Source organism: Anthonomus grandis, chromosome 7 (assembly GCF_022605725.1).
Source record: "Anthonomus grandis grandis chromosome 7, icAntGran1.3, whole genome shotgun sequence".
In the NCBI taxonomy this organism is placed as follows: Eukaryota; Metazoa; Arthropoda; class Insecta; order Coleoptera; family Curculionidae; genus Anthonomus; species Anthonomus grandis.
In genome coordinates this window covers 30,115,563-30,136,996 of record NC_065552.1, presented here as the reverse complement: position 1 = coordinate 30,136,996, position 21,434 = coordinate 30,115,563, and the positions used below count along the sequence as shown (strand labels likewise).

The window sequence follows — 21,434 nt, the reverse complement described above, 5'->3', positions numbered from 1 at the left end:
GAACATACCTCATTACATTTATTATATTAAGTTATTCTTATGCATTCAGTACAATTTTTGCTACCAGTGAAGCGTAAATTTGTTTTAATTGTGTGTTGATTTGGCAATAGCGTGCACACCTATGGTTTTGATTTGTCAACTCTATTTATTAGTACAAATAAAGACAAAAATGTTTGTGATCCAAAAATCGTGTTATAAATAATTAATAAATCAGCCGAGTTTTGCGAAGATTATATTTTCAACAGAGTTTGACGCTAATGTTGCCAAGGTTCCAGGTTCGGCAGTAGCGAACCTAAAAGCATGCAGTATTTGTGACGAACAAGTGTCTCATGATGATGAAGGTTTATTAAAAGTGCAATATATGGAAACATATGCGCACCACTTTCCAAAGCCTATGTTGAAGCTAGTAAGTCTAAGCAACTCTGGTACTGTAATACATGTAAGCAAGCAGACAAAAAAATTGAAAAAGAAACCACACACTGGCGGATGTGATGGCAAAATTAGATGAAACAGATGAAAAATACAATAGGTTGTTTGCAAAATATTAAGACTCGGTAAAAATAAATGCAATAATGCAAGCCGAATTAGTCAGTGTAAAAAAAAATAGTAAAAAAAGGAGGAAAGTAAACTGGACAACAATGTTACTTACTATACACACTGGAAATTCCATTAAAGAGGCAACTTATGATTAAAAAAATATGAGACGTAGTGGATGTACCAATAGGAAATAAGGGTCTTACAGGGTATCGGTTAGGCAAGGAGCGATCAAAGAATCGCCCAATAAAAGTTTGTTTTGAAAACAAAGTAGTCAAAAAACATATCGAAAAAAAGATACGTATTCAAAGAACTTTGGCTATATCGAAAAAATCAAATTTTATTTAAATCATGACTTGACAAAACAAAATTTAAGTAAGATCATGATTATATGGATTAATGAGGGCATTATTTTTTTAAGAAAAGGTTATACGTCAAAAATAACCAAAGCATAATTAATCTAGTGTCATTAAATCTAGGTTCAAAGTTATTGTAGTATAATAGTAAGATATTTAAGCCAAAAGAGAATCATAAAATGTATGTATGTATCACTGAATCACAAAATATAAAAACAGTAATGGGATGGTGGCACTGATACAAGTCAAAAAAAAGCAATGGAAATTTGTCAATAGTTTTTTTAACAATAAATCTAGCAACAGTCAAATTGACTTTTTAAATATAAATGCAAAAATTATTAAAAACATAAACAGAAATAATTGATAACTTAAATCTAAACTTTTCACAGGTGAAAGAAACAATGAGTCAATGAGTAAAACGATGAAATTCAAAAGTTATGCATGACTTAAGTTTTGATGAAATTATTGTTAGTAATGCTCTGATAAATTTTGAAGCAGCCAATGCAAACTGTGAAATTTGATTAGAATAAAAACGTAACTCAGATAACGATGAATTAACAGTATTAGATTTACTTAGTATAAAAGATTATGTTACAGGCATATTTTTAAATTTAATAAATAATGTTTTTAATGCTGGCAAGTTTCCTCGACAGTTAAAAATTATTTTAAATTTGGTAAAAAAGAGCAAATGAACAACTGCCGACCAATTACCATAATAAACACTTTATCAACAGTCTTGGAGAAAGGTATTAAAAGGAGGTTTATGTCTTTTATTTATGATAATACGTTGCTTGATTAGTACCAGTATAGTTTTATTAAAAATAGTAGCACGCTCACTAGAACTATCGATTTTATTGCCACCATTACAAGCATTGGATAGGGGAAAGATAGTGGTTGCGATATTTATTTATTGATTTAAAAAAGGCTCGTGGATACTAGGGATTTGTTATTTAAAAAATTGGGAAAATGGGCTACAGGACCTAAAAAAAAATCAATAGCAATCAATTTTAAATGGTGTTATAAGTGAGTCTCACAATTTTTCCAAATCATGATTATGATTGTTGCAAAAGAACAAATATTTGTATTATTAAACAAAAACTCTTACCTGTCCACAATTCCTACAATGGTGCCTCCTTTCATAAATTGTAAATCTAACTGAACAACTAGCACAGTTTTCGGCAACTTCATCTTTCAGCCAATGGTCGGCCGTTCTGCCGACAACGTCGCTTACTGACCATGAAAATACGCGCCCTCTGGTGTCGCCCACGTACAACGAACGATGTTCCCTATCAATTACAAATAAAGACATATTACTAATCTTGGTATTTTATTGTGGTTGATTTCTCGCGTTAAATAAATAAATTAAGGTAAAATGAACATGCTACAGTCTCCCTCCATTTTTTCCCTTAAACCCGGATTTTATTTTTACCTTAAACCTCGACTTCACTGCAAGTATGGACTATTTCATGACTAACAATAAATAAATGTATGAATGTTTTTAAAATAGATAATGTTTTGCCAAGTATGTTGGCCTCTCCAAAACGCTAGCAAAAATGTTCGTTTTGTTAGTTTTTTAAATTAATTAAATCACAGAGTGTTCTACAGAGGATTTAAAAAAGTAGAAGTTTATGAGGTGTTGGATTCTGTAAAATCTCCTTTTTCATTACATGAGACATACAATCCTTCCAGTGTTCGATATTGGTTCTCCCTAATTTAGACCTGGGTTCGGTCTATTTTCAACAACACGGCTGCTTATAATGCGGTTATGATAAAAGAATTTTTAACAAATATTTTTTTTTTACTATTACTGGTGGGACATTTAATAATTAATGGCCTTCTAAATCTCTTAATTCTTGGGGTTATCTTAAGGACACCATTTACAAATACGAGTTTAGTAGACTAACAAATTTAGAGGAGTTACGAGAGAAAATTGTTGACCAAGTCTATGTCACCAGAAACTATTTTGGAAGTACGAAATGGCTTTTTATGATAGGTTAACTTATTGTTTAGCGAAAGAGATTACGATTTCATTTGGGCTATAACACTGTTGTGTGTAAAAACTGCACCAGAAAAATATTTTAAAAATTCCTGATCCAAATTTAGATGCTTACTATAAATTTAGATGCTTTTTTTTATAACAGCAGCAGTAGCAATGGTAGTAGGGCAGGCAAGTAGCAGAGTGCATGAAATACATGCTTGCGCGTTGCATAATGATCGATTCCCTAACCTGTATATATGGTTTTTTGTTCTTTACCAATTTATATTGTAAAAGGGACACCCTCTAAATTTTATCAGATTTTCACTATACGTTTTAATCAATAGATTTTTACTACTAGATATTATCCAGTACGACTCTGACGGGGAACCAAGAGAGAGGTGAGGCACGAAAGATTCAATCATTTATTGATATGCAAACATGCTCACCTAATCAGATTTCAAAGTTCTGAATGGATTGAATATATTATCAGTCAGTACGTTAAATTATTTTCGATAAATTAGCATTTGGAGGTAAATAAACATAAGAATAAAAAACTTATAAAGGGTGACAATTTGAAGACGAACAGCATTTAATATTGCCTCTACCAACGATAGTATGAAAATTAGGCGAAACACGTTAATTTACATATCAAGAGGGACAATTTTTAAGGCATTTGTTGTCGTGTTATTTTCAATCCCCTGACCTCCATCCAGTGCACCTACCTCTAAAATTTTAAATGGTAACTATTTCTTTTACAATTTTTGTGTTCCTTATAAAATTCTACATAAATCTCTAATTTTTCTTTTCAAAATCGTGACTTAACCTCACAAATAAATGAAATGTAATGTAATATCTAATTTTAAAACAGATTGCATTCATCGCCTCATACCACTTCGTTTAAGAATGTTTATACCTACCATTACAAATTCTTTAATTTATTTCGATATCGGCACTACAAAACATATTGTTCTTTATTTTTCGACTCCTAGTGTTCATTATTTGTTTATACGATAAAAAAACAATGTGATCTAAATAATTTGGTAGTTTGGTGTGAAGGAAATGGTATGGAACTTAACGCAGCTAAATGTAAAATAATGACCTTTTGTCGTTCTAGAAATACTATTAATTTCGAGTACAAGATCGGTCGCTATACCCTTGAAAGAGCTCTTCTTTTTAAGAATTTGGGTGTCACTTTCGATACAAGCTTACAATGTTCACTTAGATAGTGCTATCAATAAAGCTTTCTGCATGCTTGGTTTTGTTAGGAGATGTACTCAAGATTTCACAAGTATTGCTACTTTAAAAACACTCTACTGTGCCCTGGTCCGTCTTAATCTGGAGTATGCTTTCGGTGTGTGGTCTCCTTTCTATAGGCTACTTATTGATGCTCTTCAACTAGTTGAACACAAATTTTTAAAACAAATTGCATATAAATTGAATATAATATAATATATAGTGGATAATTACAATGATGCAGATATACTTGATATGCTACATAATATATGGTTCCCATCATTAGCCGCCATAAGAGGAGGGATATTACTTTTTACAATATCCTACATGAAAAATCTGGAGCTTCAGAGCTACTTCAAAAAATCAACATTCATGCTCCACTAAGAACAACTAGAGCCACTGATAGCTTTCATTACCCAATCCACAGTACTAACTATGGTCTTAATATTTAGAACAATGAGATTAGCAAACCAACATCATGATATTGACTTTTTTAAAACTTATAACAAATTGCTGCGCCAAGTTTTAGTAAGCTTAGGTTAGATATTGGTAATTATTATTACTTAATGATTTTCTGTATTTCTGTATATTACCTATATTATGTATTACTATTGTGAATGTAAAAGTTTAACAGAATTGTAGTTGGGCTTTGCCCGTTTATAAATAAATAAATAATGCTCGACCATACGAGACAAGGGTAGTACAGGCGTACCTTGAAAAAGTCCAAATCGCTATCATGGATTGGTCACCCAGAAGCCGGATATGAATTTAATAGAGCACCTATGGGATATCATGGGAGACGATTATTGAGACAGTTGTCAAGATCCCCAAACAACTTGAATAACCTTTATTTGAAATTGATAGAAATTTGGAGTCAAATAGACAATCAAATAAGGATCCCAATTATCAGTATGAGGGATCGTTGTCAAGCCGTTATAAACGCCAAAGGAGGAAATATTCGTTACTGATTTTTTTTTATGTCACAATTTATATATTTTCTAATAAAATTATGTGATTTATTATACTATAATAATTATTTATAAATTTAACTAGAAAGACAAAAAATGATCTGGAAGGACAAAAACAAACATTAAAAAAATTTAAATTTCTAAGATTATGCGTTAATTTTGGTGCGCAGTGTATTTTGTTTTAGCTTACTTTGAAACCGCCAAAGCAGAAATGGACGCCGGTTCAGTATTGTCTTTTCTATCGTAAGCGGTGTGCATCGTTAGTTTGCTTCGGAACACTAATTGCCGTTGCCATTTAAAGCCCTCGCGAAGTGTCTTCATCGGATTCTTCTTTTGCGTTTCGACGATGACAAACGAATCGGTGAGGCTCGTGTCCGATTTGCTCGTTCTCAGGCCCGAAGCGTCTTCAATTTCTAAACTGCCACCGCTCTCTGTACTTTGACCACCTTTAAATCGAACAAACATTTTTTTTTTGTTCATTTTTAATAACCGCTCGTCTATAAAGAACTCAGACTACGAACTAAATATTATTAAACAGATACTAACATTTTTCGTATAAAACTAAGCAAATTTTCATATAGAACAACCATATAGAATAATAAAAAAATTTGGTATATGTATTCATTAGGTTACTGGACTCTATATATTACCCAGTCGGGTTATTCCCCAAAATCTTTTTCCAGCATAATATGAGAAGACAATGCGGGGAAATTTTTAGAAACTAAGTAGAAACTACCAGATAGTATGTCAGAATTTCAAGCAAAGTAACAAGTGGGAGTTTCCAAATAATAATTGGACGTTCCGAGTAGTAAATGGACATTTTTATAAATAGTTTTGATTAATAATTTTTACATATTCAATTTTATAAATATTTTGTGGGTAAATTAGTCAAGTACTAAGGAAAACTATGTGTTTCTTACCCACATTTCGAATTATATTTAACTCATCTTCAGGGTTCTATAGTAGAAAGCTGACATAAAAAATGGTGTGTTAGTAATGGGTGTATCAGCAATGATAAGACATTAACTAAAAAAACACTTGCCAAAGTAATAGGTTTCTCGCGTTAAAAATAGAAAAAAACCACATATTATCACAGGTTTGAGTCTGTAACTTGAAATAAATTAAGCAGTCATCGACTTATACAAAACCTAAAAATTTCAGGTTTTTTATGACTTACGAGATAATTAAAACACCTTGTTTTCAAGAAAAACAAAAATGTACTTAAATATTTTTCTCCTTATAAGTGTTCAAAATATAGCCCATTTAATATTTGGCAATATCCTAAAGGTACTTGAAATTCATTTTGAACGTTTCTTATAACTGCTGGAGAAACTAATCTACACTCATGTCTTATTTCGTTTTTCAACTCCTCAATGTTTGCAGGCTTGAACACATAAACTTTGAAATTAAATATCCCCGTAGGAAAAAATCTGAAGCAGGTAGATCGGAAGATCTTGGTGGCCATTCAAATGGTCCTCTTTTATCAATATATGTATGTAGGACATGCAAAATGAGAAGGCGCCCACCATCTTCTTGAAACCAGATGTTCCTATTTGGCATATCAGCTTCTATTTGTTCTATATTAGCTTCTATTTTTAAAACTGTATATATGTTTCTCCAATTAAATTTTCTTAAAAAAAAATTGAGCCTATAACTTGCTGGCCTACAATTCCCGCTTAAACATTCACTTTCACTGGGTGTTGAGTGTGGCTTTGCTTCATCCAACATGGTTTTTCTAGTGCCCAATAACGGTAGTTTTGTCGATTTACTTCTCCGTTCAGTATAAACGTTGAAATTTTCTGTTTTAACAGTATTATTCTGTAGTAATTTCATAAATTGTTCGCAAAATTCGATTCGTCTATTTGCATCCTCTTCATTGAATTCCTGGAGAATTGCTAGTTTAAAGAGATGAAATTCCTGTGCCTTTAGAACCCTTACTACTAAAGACTGACTCACTTTTTGTGTAGCGGATATGTTATGTAATTTTCTTGAACAGATAATAACACATTATTTTTGGGATTTTTCTTGAGCACAGATTTATAAGAAAGAGTTGTTTTTCTAACGTGACTATTTTCCCAAAACTGATTTTTAATTTTGCTTACAATATTATCTTGCGATATCGGTGTTAAATCAGAAAACATATTTTTAAATAAGTCCGTAACCTCCTTTTGGGTTCTTGTTCTATCTTGATATCTAATCATCATTAAGACTTTAGCCTTAGTGCTGTTCAGCTAAATAGGACATTGCATTTGCCTTTAAATAAAAAAAATATACTGAAATCCGATTATTTGACTTATAATGATTAGTTACAAAGTAAAAGACTTTACACTTAAGACAAGTCTTTTTACAATATTAAAATCGGCTACTTATACTATTATGAAATACGAATATGAAATGCCAGATTTTTTCCCGGTTTTAAATTTTCAAATAAAAAAATTATAACAATTACATATCTTGGAAGCTACAGGCCCAAAAATTGAAATTTTGCAGTTTTGTATAAGTCGATATGCTCCTTAGAAATAAGTAATCAAAAATTAGGGTTGCTATTTATAAACAACTTTGTTTTCAACAAAAAAGAGCACTAAAACTATAATACTAAACTAAATTGAACTAAAAATACTAATCGACGCGCCAAGGATTTTTTTGAGAAAAAAAAAGTACATGAACTAGTGAATTTATTGCTGTATAAGAATAACATATACATATGAGAACGTACCTGAGATATGTATATTTTTTTCTATTTAACTCGAGAAGACTCGAGAAGTAGGTTTTTTAAATAATTTCTCTTTTTCTGTTTATTTTGGAGCTTAAAATGTGAATTCGATATAATTCAAAACGTTGGCAAAAAACAAATAGTTCTTTTAATATTTGGCGAATTTGAACACTGATAATTTTTTATATATGGAAATTTCCAGGTAATAAATTAAAATGTCTAAATAATGAAACAGAATAATAAGTAGACATTAATTATGACCTATTCATTTACGATTTATTCTATTAGTTTGTACCTTTTAATTATTTTTATTTTCACCTGCAAACGCTAGCTTTCTTTTCCTTATTCTGCAATTGTAAGAAGTAACATGAAATAAATAAGTGAATAAATTTGCAGAAAGTAAGCAGAATTTTCAGATAGTAAGTGGACATTTTACGGTAATATTTCGAAATTTTAGACACTAAGATAAACTGGAATAAATCTAATTAACTTTTGGACTGTATTTACCTTGTATTTGATAAAAAGTATTCACAGTGGTCGAGAAAATTCTGCTATGAACATTCTGAATGCAATCAATATTATTTATATGGCATGGTCACAACAAATAATCTATCATAATTTTATAAATTAGCTGAAAAAACAAAATTATGAGGAATGTTCAAGATAACCTGCCTGGTAAAGAAAATCATTTGGTTAGAGAGAATAGTTTACATTAACGAAGAACTTATAAGAGTTGAATACTTGGATAATGCCATTAAGAAACCACATTTTCTTTAAATAGGATTTTCAAACAAATAGTCTTTACCTTCACTCCTAAATCCTCCATGAACCCTAGATCTTCTTCTCCTTACAGGAGCTACCGGAGCAGGGCTAGAAGAATTATTACTCTGTTCTTCACCATCGCTGCATGTTTCTTTTTCCTCTTGTTTTTCACGCTCCCACTCTTTTAGGCTGCTTTCGCATGATATCACCATTTCAATCTATATAAAATTATATAGAATATAAAAGAGGCAAAATATAAAAAAAACAAAAATATCGTTTTCTGCAAATGTTGAAATTTCTTTGGAATAATTTTCTCGGTAGGTTGCAATAAACCTATGACTACGTCTTCACTCACAAAGTCAATGAACAAACGTATCCTTTCCGTGTATCAATATATTTTCAATGTCATCGTAAAATACAAAGATCGATCTCAAGAGTAAAACCAATAAGCCTGCAACCATCTAAACATTGAAAGCCGATATTAGACGCCGTATTAATGAAATACCACAATAACGTTAATGAGTGTTTCGTCAAAAGAGTACGCATATGCCAGCAAAGTCGTGGAAGTCATTTACAAGATATTTTATGGGATAGATAATTCACAAATGTATCTATATTTTCTAAATCTATAAATATTTCAATACTTTGCTACAGAAAACCATTAAAACTATATTTTTTGAAAGATTTCCGTTTTTTCGTTTTTTTTTGATTATTTTACGCCAATTAAATGAACGTTGTATCCCTTACGGTTTTCAAGATTCCAATGATCGCCCTCGAATTTGTACACTCTGTACGGGTAAATGTATTTTTACAAAAAACATCTAAAAGATACAAACTACAAACTTGATTTGGGATATTTTTTGCGAATTATTAATGGATTCCGGGATCTTTTGCATACGGTGTATATCAAAATTCCGGACAAGCACCTTGCAGATGCCAAACGTATGAAGTTGGTTTTACGTACCTTGTATATCTATATACAAGTAAACCATAAGGTCATGATGTAATTTAATTTAAATATTAAAATTTTTTACTATTATTTCAAATAATATTCTACCTTATTTTTAATCCCTAAATCGCCGGCCAAACTACTTTCCGAGCCGCTTTTCATCAAATTTCTCCCAGATTCTTGTTGAGTGTTTTTTTCCTTGACAAGCGACGGCTCGTTATTATTCGATTTTGTGTTGTTATCCTTTTTGGCGGGATTACAGGTTTCTATCGGTACTTGAACATAATCCAAAGACCACATCTAAAAAATACAAAGTACAGATGGCACCACGGACTATATCACACCGATAACATTTTTTTAACATTCGTCAAAATCATTCGTAATCATTCAAAATGTACGAATTTTCTAGATATACTTGCTAGCCCAGACTGTGGGTTCTACTTACGTTTAACAATTTTTGGAGCCGCGAAAGCGGTTTTTTAAATTAATTTAAAAATAATATATAATATAGAGGCGTTGGTATCGGTACACTAACCTTAAACTAATTATTGCCAAGCGGCTTAGAACATTGAAAGGATTTGTTTAACCTTTCAATGTTTGTCAAGTATCGATGGGATGGGTTTAAGATTCGATGTTGCTCCAACCCTATCTATATGAGACGCCACTAAAAAGTACCCGATTCCGTTCGTTTGACGTAAATGACAACAATAACGACACGAATTTTCCCGCTTTTTTTGCGTTTGATGGCTGGTTGTTTACTTTCGTAAAAAAGCTCCAACTAATTTGATCGATTATCGCGATTATACTGAACTTTCCTTTGTTTCTTTGTGAAATATTGACCATATTGTTGATTATAGTGTTTTAAAATAATACCTGAAAAGTTTATTTTTAAACACTATGTTACCATAGACAAGTACTATGTTACACTGGAAATTAGTGAATGCTAATAACTAGTAACGTACTGTAGTTGGGTCGGGTTGAGCCTAGGATTTATATATATGTATTTTATAAATTACAAATTCTTACATATTTTATTTGTCATTGAATAATTTTCATCTTTCACGCTGAAACGTTACACATCATTCTCTGTTTGATCTGTTTCGTAAATTTGCATCGAAATTACGCACGAATCTAAGGGCTTTAAAGTTGATATTAATATAAATTATAGGTTGATGGATGTAATTAAGGATTTGGTGGACGCAAAGATGTGGCAGAGAGTTTTGAGATTGGAAAGAACAGATAACTACTAAGATAAAGTGATAGTAAAAGCTCATAAAATGGCAGAAAAAATTGATATGGCAAATATGGTAACTGAAATTGGACTTGTAAAAAATGCAAAAGAAGAATTTTATAATGTTTCCCTAAATGAAGTCTGCGAGGTTGGTTTCAAAACATTGTATTGTAAATTATGATGTAAGATCTGTTTTCATCGCTACACATTTGAGTGTTTACAATATTGCATTAAAACAATAATATGCAAACACATACATTTAATATGTTTATACGAGCAAAGGAAGGAAAGCGATTCTCTTTTAGGTGATGTCGCTGAACTCCTTGGGGAATGTTCTTCCAATAATATTGAAGCTAGCCAGAGTGTAGAAATTGAAACATTTGTTAATGAGAAGACGACTGAAAATCAACAAGTAGCAGTACAACCATTGAACAAGAAATCAACAAGAGAAATTGAAATTGAGAGCATATCAAACTTTTTAAGATCTTTAAATGATGAAACTTATGATAAGTAAGTTATCTTTTTATAAAATTATATAAGATTAACATATACCTGTAAATGTCTAGGTGATTGAGTCAACTGACATCAATGATGGAACAGGTAAATAAGACAAATACAGGTAAACGAAAAATAGACAAACAAGTTAATTTTCCATCAAAGAAGAAGAAAGAGCAGTAAATAAAAATAATAAATTGATTTTTTTCTATTCATCAGTATTTTTTTTAAATAATAGTAGGTATTTTTATAGGTTTAAGTATATAAGTATATGTGTATTATAATTTTTTATATAAGTTTTAGGCAAATATTTGAAAAAACATTACCTATCTCATAAGTTTTTTGCAGTTTCTTCGTATGAGTATTAATCGAAACTGCGGAATGTAAATTAATATTTTAGCATAAAATAATTAAGTTTCTTTTCAAATCAGTCATATACATGTCTTTGCAGCATTTATAAAATAAAACTTTTAATATATGGTACGTTTATATAACTAATTAAATCCATTGTGCTTTCACTTTCCAAAATTACCTATCTACCTAGGTATAAAAGTTATTTAAAAATAGGTACTTATTTCAAAAAGATTAATAACATTTATATATTTAAGATTAAAATTAAAGTACAATACTACAATATTTTATAAATTTTGTTTTTCATTTATTTATTTTTTCTAAATATACAATACCCTATTGTTTAAGTTGGGCTTTTCCTTTTAATATGCCCACATATAGAGAATTTAAAAAAATAATAGTTATTTGTATAACAAAAGGGAGCAAAGTGCATAATGTCCTTACGTGGATGAAGTTTGATCCAGCAAAAGCATTCATTCAAAAGTATTCATATAATTTTTTCTACTTATCTTCTACTACCATTCTTATTAATTAGCACAATTTAATGTAAAAAATTAATTTTATAAAAAAATAATAAGCAAGATATAGTCAAATAAAAAATTCAATTAGGCAGGGAAATAAAATTAAAAATTTTCTTAGGTAAGGTAGTAGAAAAAATTTTTCAAATAACACTTTCTCAAAAATAAACTATAGTAATTTTAAATAATATCCAAAATCAAATAAATCCATGTCCGCCCAAAGAAAATTTTCAAAATATTTATTCAAAAAAAAAAATTTAATTTCCATTCCATTGGATCGTTCAACCAAACTGCATTTTATTGATACTTACATTAGGGTATTATGTATAAAATTAATAATTTAATTTTCTTGTTTGCATCCTTTATTTATATTTAATTTATTTAAAGAATCAATAATTATTATTATTGCCAGAAACCGCCAGTTCTAGCAACAAACATTGCCGTTTTGTTGGTTGCCTGCCAATCCCGCCATTCACATAATATTTAAATATCCGATTGGGACAGTCGGAGATAGCCGAATGGTGACGGGAATCGGGTGCTTTTTAGTGGCGTCTAACTATTGGCAAGCAGCTTAGAACATTGAAAAGCTTTGTTTAACCTTTCCAATGTTCAAGTATCGATGGGATGGCTTTCATCGACCATTATTCGATGTTACTCCCACCCTACCTACATGAGAGGCTATAGGCAATGTGGATACGAAGTTACCCATGCACAGTAAATCAAAATTAATAAGTTATAAATAATAAATGATTTATTTATAACTTCCATGTCCATAAAAAATGTAAGTCTATAATGCTGGGTTCCGTCAAATTTAAACCGACAAGTACCAAAATATTCCAATGACAGATTTTCGAAAAAATTAATTATAAATGAATTAACTACTTACTTTAAACTAACTAACTTTGGCAGATTTTACTGGTTGATCTTAAAATAAAAATTTTACTTGATTACCTTTTAAAGGGCAAAATACATTAAAACTAAATTTTTAATGAAAATCCATTTCTTTTGTCGCGTGTATATTTAAATTAGCCCAAAAATTATTATTCAAATTATTTTTTCTTAGAAACTCAGCATATGTCATCATCAATATGGATCAAAATGTTTTCACAGAATTTTACCCTTCTGTCATAGTATCGTGGTTTTAAAGCCTGAACTTGTAAGGATGCATTTTATAATGCTAATATTTTTTGAATTGAATAATAAGACAAACCTAAATCATTCGTCAAATTTTCTGCATGTTCTTGTTATTATTTGATGACATTGTCCATCGAAAATAAATAACCTCATCAAAAGGTTATTTGAATAGTTAATATCTTCCATTTTAGAAATTTTAATTAGGTTGATCATAAAACACAATGTTAATATTTTAACTTAAATATCACTGTTATTTATCAAACCATTGTGACATTTTCATGGCTAAGTAATTTAAAGTATAAAAATGTTTAAGAATATCAAACTTCATGAAAATAAGTATTTATTTCTAAATCGCGGCTGATTAGGTATAGGAATATGTTACATTAAAATGAAAGGTATTTCAACTGTTCAATAAAATATAAGTATTCCCATTTAAACAAATTAACTTTTAGCCATTTTAGTAATAATTTTATTAAAAACGTAGAAAAATAAGGTGTTTTTTTTTCTATATTTATTAGCGGTAAAGCTGTAGTGCTGAAAATATTTCAGATTGATAAAGCTGACTGAATTATCTGTTACCATGGCTATCAAATTTTCAGAAGCTGCGTGCCGTTTTCCATATACGGTCATCATTCATCTGTGATAGTAGGGATCCATATAGGGCAAACATCGGCATAAAATATCTAAATATTCAAGCATAATTTATACATTTTATATGAAAATAGTCTTTTTAATTCGTTCGCTCCTTATTCCGAAATAATATTGCGCACTTTAATACTCCTAGACCATGATGAAAAGAGATTAACGTCGACTATTAGTATATGTAGTATAGATATTCTAGGAATTTAAACTCTCTTGTTACCCAATTATTGAATCACCGTATATAACAATTGAATTTCTTTGATTTAAAATATTTGTATGTTGGAGTGGACTGCTTGCTTCTTCAAGCATACCTTCGACTTTTTTGCCATAGAAAAAATGTTCTTACCCTAGTAACTCCATCCGTCGATCCGGTAATGATAACATTTAAAGGGTCCCAATCGTGCGCCTGCGAAAAAGCGACACATAAAATCTGTTGCATTCGTTCCGCCCTACCGACGCATGTATTGACGGCCGCCAGGGGACACCCGTTGATGCTCCACACGTGTAACCACGTGGCCGCACAGGTTGCTATGTCACCCGTCAATTCGTTTATCGATACAGCTGCTACTGGACCAGCGTGACCTAAATACATAATGGGAACAAATTTAAATAAAATGTATTACGAACTTCTATTAAATAGGTGGTTTTATTTGGGATTCAAATAAGAGTTCTTTGCCTCTGTACTAGCCAAATTCCCAAGATTCTAGTGTAAAATAGACCATTTTTTACGTATAGGCATACAAATATATATGGTGTAGTATATATGCGGATGTAGTATATGTCGTTTCACGTAAATCAGTAGTGTTCCGATCTCAAGCGAGAAATTTAAAGAGTCGGTTTTCATGGGTTTTCCATTCCTGTCTTTCTTGTTTAGGCTATACCACTACAAATTTCTCTATAACTATCCTGAAATAATTTCTGCTGCAGAAAAACCATGATACGGACATATATACAGACAAAATATTAATTTTCGTACTTAATATACGTTGGTATGCTGGAGTATGAGTTGTTCCGTTATTTAACTGCAGTATGGACCTGAACATAAATCGGAATACATATCGGGTCGGAACTTTTACATATGGGATAGAGTAATTTGTGGTATAGCTATGTAGCGATATTTATATAAGGGATGCTAATTTAATTATTTGCTAAACACTACAGCTTACGACAGCTCTTTATCAGTAGGCAGAATGCTTGTGGATGTTATTTACGGTAATTGCCGAATGAATGCTAGATTAGGTGCCACTCAATTTTAATAAAACCAGTAATTATTTTTAGATTTTAAATTATAACAAATTGAGAAAATTACTTTTCCATTTACAACATTTTATCGTTATTTTATAGGAATAAGGGTTACCCCGGACAGTATTTTATAAGAAAACTTAGATAGTTTCGCCCCGTTAACATTTAACCTCTAAATTTATAATTTAAATAACAAAAAGGTACATTTTAAGCTTTACTTGTGAATCATGAGGGGCTTGTAGTCATAAACATACATAAAGAAACCAACTTGGACAACCTCTCCAACCATGGAAAGGTTCGATTTTTTATAGGTTATACCTAGTTGCAAATTTAGTGTTGACTATGTTGTAAACCCTGCCCTTCATTGCTTTCAACCCTTATTGTTCTTAGGATAGTAAAGAACCACAAATGCCTAAAAATAAGAGGTTTTTTATCACTATGCTTCCAGTTTTTCAGTTATTTTCATGAATTGTCCTTTCATGCTGTTGCAATGTTTACATGTTCTATTATGCAAGTTTCAAGGTTTACCTACCTTGGGAAGACCTGTTAAATGAAGGGACATGCCCTGTTCGGCAAAATATAATATAAATCATGATTCGGTTTCCCGCGATTTTCTTGTATACATGTGACCAACTTTTGTCCCGCTCTTTTCATCTAGAAATACCCGGTTTTAAGAGCTGAAACTAAGTTTGTTTGTTCACAATATGAGGTCATAGCCTATAAATCCGTACAGTTCTCATGATGGAAGGCTCTATTTTCATTAAGTTATCCCAATTGCTTCGGCATCCAATTTCCAGCCATGGGTATAAAAAGGCTCCAGGTCCACCAAGCTGAGATTCGTCTTTGTCTTAACGTTGACAGTGTGAATTGGATTAGGTAAGAGCCACCTGTTGACAGTTGACCGTCCGCTTCCAAGCTCGCGTATTAAGATCTCTATCCATTTTTACCATTCCATGTTTACATGCTTGGAAGACGGTGGTATTTTATTTTTCCGCTGTGAGTTTTTATCTGTGATTTGTTATTAGAATATTTATATTGATTCCACTCCGCTTTATGTCCTTTTAAAACTGTGGTTTGGACACTATCTTTCTTCATGTTTTGCAGGGCAGGCAGTAGCCGCATTTATTAATTATTACTTGTCATCTTAATGTTGTGAAAGACAAGTAATAACCGGGTCCGTGATATTATAATTACTATCCGTATATTAACAGAGCAGGGGTAAATGTTGACCGATTGATTAAGTTTGCTTCGCTTGATTGGTGTTGAGTTTCTGGCTTTGCTTCACGAATGTCATTCGTCACCGCTTGTACAAAAACACCATAACCCTGTCCCTTTAATCATACTGTTCTGCGTCATTAATAGAGTGCCGAATTTTCCGGTACATTTTCCCAAATAACTGCCTGTGCTAAATCATAGAAATTGGTAATGGGGGATTGTTAAATTGAAGGAAACATTTGTTCGTTTATTTTTAAGCAACCAAACCTGTTACCGTATTTGTAATAATAAAGATGAATAGCAATAAGATTTCATTATAACTGGACAGTCTACTTGCAATATCTACCTGGTTTCTCCATTGTTTAAAGGCTTACCCGAGAGGCTAGAGGGGACTCTAAGCTCCCTTAATTACTTAGAGTGGCGCCCGAGGCGTTTTTGACAACTTTTCTCCTATAACTGTACAAAGAAATAGTGAAGGGGTTGACGGATACCCTGCCACGTTAAAAGTTAGAGGGTGGACTTACGTCAAGTATAACGAACCCCGCAACACTTTTTTTATGTTGTTTTTTTAAACACTGGAAATGAGACAGACTTGGATTAGGCTTCCATTAGTTTAATATAAAAACGTTCAAATTATTTACATCAATATACTCCGGGCTTACTTTACTACGCGACATTATTCATTATTTATTTTAAATCCAGGAAAAGCGAAACACTTTATCTGGCTCTGGCTTTGAATAAAATTCGGTTCTATTTAACTCTTTGATTCCTAATAACCAGTTCATTTCAGCGACTCTCCGTTCCGATCATAAATTCTAAGTGGCGGGGAAACATACGTAAAATTACTTGTCAAAGTTGTCAAACAATAGAGGATATAGAGAAAATTATAGGTAGAAAAGTTTATAAAGAACCAGCTGCTCAATATGCGCACAAACCCATTTTTCAACACAAAATCGATAGAAAATCCGGTGGCAGAGAGAAAAGACGACCGCAATATATTTTCTCTCGCTTCTTATTAAAGAAACCGCAAGAACAAAGCAGCCGCCGTACTTCGTTTCTTTGTACCTGCCGGGGATTTAAAGCCTATGACGTAGCCTGAAGGCCTACTCAGTGTCGTCTCGTACGGGAAGTGAGTTAATCGTGTTATAAGGCATTTAAAATCTGTTGTGTGTTTTTTTTTTAAGTATAATAGTGAAATAGACTATAGTTTTTTTAATTAGACTATCCGATTTTTATTGTAAAAAGTAAGTAAAATTGGTTTAAATTATTCAATTGTCTAATAATTTAAAAAAATAAATGAAAATTAATTACTGTTAAAAATTAAATTATTTAAAATATACTTTGATTTTAAATGACAAAATAATAAGTATTTAACTTGTAGGTATATATGTACAGCCTAGAGTGTGCATGTGTATATTAATTTTTTTACTTTCTAATTTTTTTTTAGATCTCACCTAAGAAAGTAGGTAAACAAGGACAAATAATTCACAGCCAAGGGAGAGAGATTATTTCTAACGTGGAAGCTTTTATAAAAAAAGAAGCAGAGCAAGAAATTATTATTCCTTTGAAAAATGTTAGGTAAGTGAACAATATAAATTCATATTTTATTGTAGGATGTTTTCAAATTTTAATTTTTATTGTATTGATAACTTACAATAATAGTATATAATTATTTTAGACAACGTACGTTAGCTGCCACTCGAGTATCCCAGTCAACTTACAGAAGAGTGGTCCAAGAGTCAGAAGATATAGAAAATATACCTTCCTGTTCCTTTACCAGTCCAAGGAAAAAAAGGTTAAGAAAATCTCAGAAGATTGGTAACATTACTTTGACCCAAATTAAAGATATGATTTTTTCAACTATGATTTCTACATAGTTGAAAAAAGAAGACCTACTCTAAAATATAAGTACAGTGTATTTCAGTTGTAAAACCCAAGTAATTTACTTACCCTACATTGCAATATAACACCAGAATATTTTATTATTTAGACAAAAGTGGCACCTGTTAAGTATTTTTTTGGGTTTGACATAAAATAACCATATGGAGATTAATGTATTTACATATTCTTATTTTGCAGAGTACCTATCCTTTCTTTAATTTATTAAGCTTTTTATTTTATTAAGTTATGTCTTTGCTAATTTTATTTTTAAACATCATGAGAAATTTGTTTAATACATTAATATGTTCCTTTAATTACATATAAGTTTTTTTTATAGATGGACCAAAACGGAAGATAACAGAAAAGCTCTTATGGAATCTTACGACATACGATTGAAAAGGATCAAATATTTAAAGCAAATTTTAAAATATAAAGAGGAAGGCCGTAATATTGTATATACTGATGAAAGTTACATACATAGCAGTCATACAAAGGACAAAGGGTGGTTTGATGAAAGTCGACATGGAATTAGAAAACCCATTTCCAAAGGACAGAGACTGATAATTCTTCATGCTGGGGGAAGAAATGATTTCGTAAATAATGGGTTACTGATTTTTCGCTCAGGTAAATTTTTTTAGTTATTTCTATATAAAGTAATACCAAAAATGATATTAAAATGTAATACGCAGAAATGATACTCTTAGTTCGTTGATTGGATAAGCGGGGTACTTATACTTTTCAGTCCCAGTTCCCTACCCATATTTTCACCTATAATATTTAGTCAAACTTTTACCATTATCAATATTAATATTTTGATAATTAATACCACACTGACAACTTTATACGATTATTTTAAAATCTTTTATTCTTCTATTTTTAGGGTCAAAAAGCGGAGACTATCATGAGGACATGAACCATCACAACTTCATGAAATGGGCCGAAAATCAGTTAATTCCAAATTTACTACCTAATTCCGTCCTAGTATTAGAGAATGCAGCTTATCACAATGTGCCTGTAGTCAAGAATGTTTCAAGGAACGTAATTTTACATTTGATGCAAAACTCACCAAGACAGAGTTATATGAAATAGTGTCTGAAAATAAAAAAAGTATCCTGTAAAAACCAAGTTGGACGACCTAATAGAAAAGCATGGACACATTGTGTGCCTCCATACCACCCAGAGCTTAATCCTATAGAAAAAATTTGGGCAACTGTTAAGAATTGGGTGGCAAGCAGAAATTCAACTTTTAAATTGGCGGATGTCGAAACTTTGACAAGGCAGAAATTTGCGGAAATTTCGAATGATGAGTGGATAAATATTTGCAAAGTCATCGCCTTTTTGATAAAGCATTGGATTCTTTAAAATTTACAGTAAATACAGGCTCATCTGATGAAGAGATCGAACGGTCTTCATTGGATGAATTTGATTTAGGTTGTAATACACTATCTGATAGTGAATAAAAATATATAATATGTAAAATAATGAAATAAAACTTTAAGCTTATACCAATTTGTTTCTTTACACAAGTCGTTTAATACCTAATCCTTAAAAAAAATGCGAATAAAGAATAATTTTCAGCTACCTATTTGAAGTCCTGTTTTAAAAATAATTAGCGAACTGCATCCTCCTGTAAGTAAAACTATTTTTTATTAGATTTTTTATGGGCACATCACAATGCTAAAAAATAACATTTTAATTTATCTACATTTTTTTAAACGAATCTCGGAGCAATTAAATTCAAATATATGCATTCTTAGTTGGTATTTCAACTAAATCAAACGCACTTATAATGTCGCTAGCTATACCTACTAAAAATCTAGGGCTATTTAAACCCTAGTACAAATAAATATTAATAATTTCAACAAGTGCGCCGCCTCCACTGTCTTCAGACCTCGACATAGTCATCTGACCCGATCGATAGAATAACGAGATGCGCGGATTTTGCCGCCTGTTGATGTCACCGGTTCTTTATAAACTTTTCTAACTGTACCAATAAATATTAATTCCACACTGAAAATTGGCTTTTTTTTAGCTTCCCACTATCTTCGACCACACTAGCGGAGCTGCGGATTTAGGCTAGTTAAACTATAATTATTAATTTTAATCTTTAATTGACCTTGAATCGTTTCAATAAATTTTCAGGGTGAGTATTTTTATCTTCAAGTTAATTAACGCAGTGATATTGTTAAAAAAAATGTTCTGTTTAATATCTTACCTCTCAGTTGCCTGACAAACACTCCTCTAGACAAGTCCCATATGATAGCAGTGGAGTCCCGTGACCCGGATACTATGACGTTGTAGGCGGGACTTGCGGCCAAACACGTGACCGCATCGGTGTGTGCATACAACCGATGTTTTATCATTAGACTTTTTTTTCTTGCTTCGTAATGCCACACTGTGACCACCTAAATTAAACCAATAAAATTCAACAGAATATTAATTAATGTAGAAGCATTACCGAGCCGGTACCAGCGGTGACAATAATTTTAGGGCTGGGACACACACAGGCCAATATCTCCCCGTTGTTTTGCTCGACGTTTTCTGACACGAACGCGGCCTTGTCGCTCTCGTAGTTGCCGATTCTGATCGAGTGATCGGCGAAGCCCCAGGCGACGTATTTGCCAAACGTCGGAGGCATCAACACTTTGTTCTGTTCTACCGCTAACACCGATTTGTCTATTTGGAGGATTTGGCCAACCGGCCCTTTCACTTCTAAAAAGTCAATTAATCATTACCAAAGATAACGACATAACTCAGTAACGCTTTAATCACTTAAATTGAGAGACAATGGTAACAAAAAAATGTTATGAACAAAAATTAATGCACACTTGAAATATTGCAGAGGAGTTAGAAATTTCATAAAATATGCACGTTGCATATTTTAAAGAACTTTCAGAAGACATAAAGATTTTTGGAACACTGCATCCAAACTTGAATTAATTTTTAAGCAGCTTCTGTGTCCTCTATCTCTTAAAATAATAATAATGCACCAAAAATCCACAATTTTTTTCTAGAAACCGATAATAAAACAAATTCAGTATGACACGAACTTGATTGAATTTAGAAACGTATCATCCATTTTTTCTCTAAGAGACCAAACGAAAACAAAACAAAGGTAAAAACAGAAAGTCACGGTCTCATCCAGTGGCGGCTCGTGACATTTGACTATGGAGGGGCGCACAAATCCAAATAAATATATACTTACTAATAAATAAAAAATATAACTGAACGT

General features: G+C 31.5%; 1 protein-coding gene across 1 annotated transcript in view; it reads right to left on the bottom strand.

The window, feature by feature from the left end:
• LOC126738217 (WD repeat and FYVE domain-containing protein 3) overlaps positions 1 to 21,434 on the bottom strand; it is a 111,763-nt gene that overhangs the window by 4,974 nt on the left and 85,355 nt on the right. The window contains exons 40-46 of the mRNA XM_050443437.1: positions 20,661 to 20,914; positions 20,418 to 20,607; positions 14,211 to 14,446; positions 9,602 to 9,793; positions 8,588 to 8,762; positions 5,260 to 5,515; positions 1,996 to 2,176 (exon numbers count right to left, since the gene is read on the bottom strand). Coding sequence (XP_050299394.1) covers positions 1,996 to 2,176; positions 5,260 to 5,515; positions 8,588 to 8,762; positions 9,602 to 9,793; positions 14,211 to 14,446; positions 20,418 to 20,607; positions 20,661 to 20,914 — 1,484 coding nt within the window. The remainder of the gene's footprint in view (positions 1 to 1,995; positions 2,177 to 5,259; positions 5,516 to 8,587; positions 8,763 to 9,601; positions 9,794 to 14,210; positions 14,447 to 20,417; positions 20,608 to 20,660; positions 20,915 to 21,434) is intronic.